At 52.3% G+C, this 6,568-nt stretch overlaps 2 protein-coding genes across 2 annotated transcripts; both read left to right on the top strand.

Moving 5' to 3' along the window:
* Positions 1–814: 814 nt before the first annotated feature.
* ETH_00020995 (uncharacterized protein) lies at positions 815–1,591 on the top strand (the record flags this gene model as incomplete). The annotated part of the gene is made up of 3 exons (XM_013375571.1): positions 815–890; positions 1,005–1,021; positions 1,229–1,591. 3 exons carry the CDS (start codon positions 815–817, stop codon positions 1,589–1,591), a joined length of 456 nt encoding a protein of 151 aa, XP_013231025.1.
* A 1,708-nt stretch (positions 1,592–3,299) lies between these two features.
* On the top strand, positions 3,300–5,703 carry ETH_00020990 (pyruvate dehydrogenase, putative; the record flags this gene model as incomplete). The annotated part of the gene is made up of 5 exons (XM_013375570.1): positions 3,300–4,214; positions 4,451–4,566; positions 4,718–4,912; positions 5,070–5,217; positions 5,449–5,703. The coding sequence occupies 5 exons, from the start codon at positions 3,300–3,302 to the stop codon at positions 5,701–5,703; spliced, it is 1,629 nt and encodes a 542-aa protein (XP_013231024.1).
* Between the last annotated feature and the right edge of the window lie 865 nt (positions 5,704–6,568).

Below are 6,568 nucleotides of genomic sequence, written 5' to 3'. Positions count from 1 at the left end.
CTCATTCACCCGATACGTACTTGCAGAATGCAGTCCGATTCTGCGTGGCCTGCTTCTGTTCATAGTAGTGGCACTCACTTCAAGCCTTGCTAATCGCTTTTCGGGGCGACAAGTATATCTAAAGTTCATTACAACCCCGTCACTAGCATCGTATAATTAAATTGTGAGCTGTTGAGCAATCTCCCGGACTATAGGCGAAGCACTGGAGTATTTTGGGGCCACATGATACGCTGTACTGCTGGGCGAGTGATCTGGTGTCCCAGTGCACAAAAACGAAGTAATATTTACACTCCAGATTAGTTGCCCTGCAACAGCAAAGCTAAAAAACTCACATTAGCATGCTACTGCAGGGCAGGCCAATAGCTTAGCTACACTATCGTGCTGCGCGACTTGCCTGCTGCTCAGCGCTGAGTTATCGTACGAACGAAGCGCCTTTCAGTGGAATCAACAGCCCTAAAATGTCCGCAACTCGGAAAATCTTTCAAAATATGACGGGTAGCCAACCTTACTGTCGATGTACACTTGTTGCGTCGAGGCGCCTAGCCCATTCTCGCTCGCTACATGTACCGTTGTTGGGTCTGGCCCGTTCCATCGTAGAAAGCATTCCCTAACAATCGATTGTTTGTGTAGTATTTCTCACCTTCAAAGCATTATATTCGTATTCCCTCCTATTCCATATGTTACTGTAGCACTCGCCACAAGACTGAGCGAGTCCAGTGGTTCCCTCGCTCGCGGAGCCAAGCATTTACTTCCTTGGTGGTAGCAGCATTTCCTTTATTCACCAGTGTTCTACGTTTCGTGAAAAGCAGTGAAGATGAAGTTTTTCGCGAGCCGATCCCTAGGCGCAGCCGCAATTGCGCTGGCCGTCAGTTGCACGGCATCTGCGAACTGTGAGTTTCAGAATAGATTTGCCACTGAGCACGCTTCCTTCCTCATCTTGGCTTCGGCTTGATATCTTTGGGTGTAAACGCAATGGTTTTGTGAGTTCGTGTGTGTTTGTTCAGGTGGAACGCAAGGAGGAGTGAGATCGAACTTGCTGGCACTGCTCCCATAGGCATAGTACAGTGCAGATAGGATATTCATTCAGTTGTATTAAATTCACGGGAAGTTGCGTAGCAGGAGCTTGATTCGGGTTCCGACCGCAGGGCTGGATGAATGGAGGCAAGGCCGTGACGGCGCTGCAGGTAACAGCCTTTTGGAGCGTGTTCGACTATGTTGATCCTTGCAGGTTCAAGAACCTCCCAGCATCCTCCACAGGGCTATGGACGGCCTTTGCCTGGAGACATTTGCTCGAGCGTGCATCGAGAACCCTCACTTTTGCGTCGAAGCAGTGGCCCGCCGCGGCGTGGGCGGCAGCTCGCAACGAGAGGAGGCTTGGCGCTGCTACTCAGTTAAGGAGCTCGATTTCAGTCTGAGCAGACGAGAATGTGTGGACGACTGTGGGGATATTATTGAGTGCCAGGGGGCTGTCAGTGAGAATTCACTGGAACACTTGTCCGTCACGGACAGACTTGTGAAACTGTTGGAAGACGCCAGGCACGGCACTTGCAAAATGCAAAAGCGAAGCGGGAACGTTGCGTTACAGAGGTAGCGGACAATAAAGTCACTAGCAGCGACATCATCGCATCCGAATCAGCGGGACCCGTCACTGCCCTTCATGTACGTGGCCAGTGACTAGGAACATCATGCTCTGGTCACCGTGGCAACTTCAAGCCAACAAGCTGAACGACGTAGTCCAATGCCTTTCGCTGTTCGACTAGAGTTGCTCAGCTTGCAACCGAACACCTCACAGATGAAGTGGTTCTGCACAGCTGGCGAAGTCGCGGGTCAGAAGCACTGGGGAGGAATCTGTGTACATATCGTTGCTTTGTGGCTGTGAATGACTTTTCTGTGACAATGACTAAAAAAGGTGAGCATGTGATGGGTGAAGTAGGTCGAGCTATCTGTGTTTCGAGTATGCGGCGCTGCCGTAGTCCCACCGGCGCTCGAGCGACTGGTAGTGTAGCTATGTCGTACCTGGCGTTGCGACGTTTTTGCCGCGACTATCGCCGTGCGGAACCCGGTACATCTTAAGGTTTACACTGAGGCTTACATGTAGTCCGCTAAATTTTGTAGCACTCAGTTTCGACCCATACAGCCAATTGTGGGCAAGTGTCGAAGGCTTCAACTGGGGAGTGCTTTTCCTCTGCTCATCCAGCTCGTTATATGGCAGACAGGCACCTTGCCACACGGCCAGATCCGTGCTTCATTAACCACGAAGCCGAGCTGCGTCAGGAGACCAACTATACCCAGCAGCACACAGTTCAACAGCTACTCTATAAAGTATGTCCACGTACATAATGAGATCCAGTAGACTTCCTGCCGCCAATCACACCGGGAACCTAGGGGCTGGACAAATCGAGGCCTACACCTTCAGTAAAGGACATAGTTTGGTTGGAGTGGCCTGGTTTCTAGTTGGACGTGGCCAGGAGTGGGAGTAGAAGGCCTTTTGCTACTTCCAGAAGCCATGAGCCTTCAAGCCGCCTCCCGCAGCTTGCTGCTCATGATCCCTACAGGGTCAGAAGACACGCGCCCTTACTGCTGACCCAACTGCAGCTTCTGCTACACAGAAGCTGAACAGGATGAGCCGCGCGTTCCCTTCTGGTTAGTTCTGGAGGCAGGCCGTTGAGACTGTGTAGGGTTCGAGAACGCACAGCGGCGCCAGGGGAACTAGAACTGGGTATGCGACAGGAGACAGATTGCAGTGGCAGATAACTACGTGTAGGAGGAACTGTTGGGGATGGAGGATCTGCGGTTCGATAGTTTGGAACTGGAGGCATTTCAGGTAAAGCACCTGCAGGGGCAGTACGTTATGCGAGCACCTGGAGCTGCTGTAGCCGTAGTACTCCGCTGCGCTATAGTACGCTTCCTCCCCGCTAATATGTAATTATTCTAGCTTAGTTTTCTGCGAAATCAGTCATGGCGTAAGCAAAGTCATACACTGAAGGAGGGAAGCGCTCACGGGCTGGCTGCTGTGCCTGCATAGGAGAGTTCTCGGGACATGGCTAGCATGCAAGGTCTCAAGCTCCTTGTTGGACCTTTGCGGAAGGTGTTAGCAGAGAGAATACAAAAGCATGAAGGAACCGTTTTGCTTCCTTCCGTAAAGACACTTTTTGCTCAACGCGGGACAGTGGATCCTCCCCCTCATTTGGCTCTGTCTCTGTAGTGGCGAGGACAAACGACGCCTGTCGCAGACGGATGCCGTGGCGTCCCGCAATATTTATCCCAAGGTATAGCCCGTTAAGAATTGTTTCTTGAAAATGAAAACGGCAATACAACAGCTGCTGCTAGGGGCTCTCGCAGGGATCATCGGGAAAGCCCACCAGGCCGCCAGTCTAGCATCTCCTGCGCCTCTTGCCTTCGTGAGCCCTCAGAGTTCCCTTTCCTCTCTGTTAGTTCCTGGCACGACAGCCCCAGAGAGCGTACGTGCACACCAAAATGCAGCGGCAAGAACTGCCAATTCGCGCACCTGGATGGACCCGCAATCGTTTGCTTCAAGTCATGTCTCGGACGTTTCAGCACTGTTTCCATCCCTAAATTTTCCCCGCACCTCCCCTCATAGCGCGCGAATGTCTCCTCGCGAAAGTTCCCGTGCGGCTTCTACTGATGCCGCAACGCAGCCATTGCGGCAGTCTGCTGGGGATCCACAAAGGGAGGCAAGGTCGTTCAACTTCGATGAGGATGGATTGGGCGGCCTCGTGCATGGAAGTATTCGAGGCAATTTGAGGAGCCGCAGGGAGAATGTGTCGCCAGTTGTGGCCCAGATGCTATACGAAGATATGCTCCTGGGACGGTTTGTTGAGGATGCGTGCGCCCGGCTCTACTACCGGGGTAAAACTGCTGGTTTCGTGCATCTGTATACCGGACAGGAGGCAGTAAGCACTGGGGTGCTAAAGCTGCTTCGAAAAGGCGATGCAGTGGCGTCCACTTACAGAGATCACGTCCATGCCACCAGCAAGGGTGTACCTGCCCGCGAAGTTTTCGCAGAGCTGTTTGGCAAGACGACCGGCTGCTCTAAAGGCTTTGGAGGTTCCATGCACATGTTCTCAAAGGAGTGGAACCTTTATGGAGGCTTTGCCTTCATTGGGGAACAGATCCCCATAGCACTAGGCGTGGCGTTCAGTCAGTTATATAGACGCCTGGCCCGGCGGGAGTTGCCAGGCGAAAAAGATCAGGTATAGCTCACTACCAGCGTACGTCGAACATGACGCTTTATAACGGTCATTTCAGTTGAATATCAGCTCATTTTGTCATTTGACATATTGGAAGGAACGTGGTGCGAATGCGTCGTGCAATACTGATTGCGCGCAGACAACTTCGCAAACTGACTTGCACCAAAGCGGCATCGCCCTAGGGCAAGCTGTAGAGACTGGTGTGTATTGTGGCTTGTTAGTTTGGTACTGACTTGCAGGTTACTGTCTGCTTCATGGGCGACGGCACGACCAACATGGGGCAGTTCTACGAAGCCATGAACATGGCGGCTCTAATGAAACTTCCCGTCATCTTCGTTGTGGAAAACAACAACTGGTACGGGCACTTAGATACTACGAGATCGTGAACAGATTGCAAAATTGTCAGTGGTGCCCCTGTTCATTTTGACCTTAGGGTGAGTCGGAAGCGTATTTTGTTGATGCAGAAATCTTGTAGGCAAGTTTGCCTGAGTGTATGTGCGACTCAGGGCAATTGGTATGGCGGCGCAGCGCAGCACGGCAGTGCAAGAGATTCACCAGCGAGGACCTCCATTCGGTGTACCCAGCGTAGAAGTTGACGGGATGGATGTTCTTGCCGTGCGCGCGGCAGCGCGCCAAGCCATAGAACGGGCTCGAAAGGGAGAGGGCCCTTCGCTGATAGAGGCTCTGACTTACAGGTTCCGGTCCGCGAGGGCTGAGTGACCAGATGGCTACTTGCTAGCAGCCTAGTTCACACGTATTTTGCAGCATACCGAGATGCAAATTCGTAGCCCGGGGGCGGCATGTAGGTGCCGTATATATAAATCATCTGGCGCAACTTCTGTGTGGTTGCTGGTCCAGAGGGCACTCACTGGCTGACCCAGATGAGCTCCGCTGCCCCCACGAGAAGGCTGCTTTTGCAGTGCGCGACCCCATCAAGCACTTTGAGCAATATATGCTGGAGATGGGCTATGCCAACGATGAAACGTTGGAACTGACGCGGCGTAAGGTACGCTGAAAGAAAAGGCAAGCCCTATGCAGAAGTTCTTTTAAAGCTCATGTTCACTGCTTGCTGATATGCGCAGCACATCACTAGGTGGAACATTGCAGCTGCAAGTCGAAGCTGCGACACGCCAAGGGATTTAGGCGAAAGTATGAGTACAGGCCCTTCTTGCGTTGTTCGAAGTTGTAGGCAGTCCTGCATTCTATTGCTCGTTTTTGCTACATGGTGGTATTGCAGATGAAGGAGATAGTGGAAGATGCCGTGCAGTTCGCGGAGGCATCTCCCCTTCCCGATCCCGCCACTGCCGGGGATACAACGTTCGCTCCTGCCTATGAGCCTAAGGGCTTTGATCCCTTAACAGATGACCAGCTTCACGCCTATGCCAGGGCCCTCAAGATCGAGTTGGACCGAGAGGCACGCAAGGCCAAGGGCGAGAGAGTCGTACCTCCACCTGTAGAGAACGATACAAACCCACCCATTGTGATAGATTAAACTGGCATCCAGCTAACGCCTTCCTCCCCAGGTAAAACCCTGAGCGCCCTGAGTTAATGTATCAAACTGCATTCACTAAAAGCCTCTCGAACCCTACAGGAGAATACAGACGGGGAGGCCTAGAACGAATAATTTTTGCACAACATTCCTGCTGCATGTATATTTTGTCTAAACAGGCAACTGCCCCCAGAGAGCGCAGCAGAAGGCATCAGCAGCAGATCAGTAGCCGGTATAAGGTGCCGTTGCCGAATCTGCCGTCAACGACGAAGCCGTTAAAACTTCACACTGCCTGTAAGGAGTTGCAGCAAGAATATGGAGAGGAATATCGTGGGAAGTAGGCGGCAATTTGAGTAGACGGAGACGCCAACCCGAGTTGTCCGTCTCAGTGCTGACCGCTCCTTCCTAATAGTGCCTTCTGGAGAGCCACCACAAGCTAACTCGTGCTGCAGTGTACAGACTGTCGAAAGGAACGAAGAATCCTCACACTTGCTGGCTCGCCAGTCTATGCGCCAGCACCCCTGGGATTCGCAAAGTGCAGCAATTAGCAGCGCAGTGCCCACAGAGACGGAGCCGCCCGCATTAGCCTCAGCCGGCTGAGGTCTTTTGGGGCTGATTTGGACCACAGGCGAGAGAAGTGTATGCTCGCCAGTGCTTAGGGCATCTGTGTAGCATTTTTCATTATAGAATATATTTTAATTGGTCTGACAACCTTATTAGGCCTCGTGCTGCCGACCCTAAGCTGCTCTGCACTAGCCCATAGGCCTCATTGTATGTGGATGCAAGTAAGGTTGGCAAGAGAATAACTGAGGGAAGGCATTTAGAAAGTCTTTATGGCTCTGCTGAACTAAACTGCCACGGATACGGG

The sequence above is a fragment of the Eimeria tenella genome, genomic scaffold, assembly GCF_000499545.2.
Source record: "Eimeria tenella Houghton genomic scaffold, Eth_scaff29, whole genome shotgun sequence".
Classification (NCBI taxonomy): domain Eukaryota; phylum Apicomplexa; class Conoidasida; order Eucoccidiorida; family Eimeriidae; genus Eimeria; species Eimeria tenella.
The sequence above is the reverse complement of the archived record's forward strand: the minus strand, read 5'-3'. Positions and strand labels throughout refer to the sequence as shown.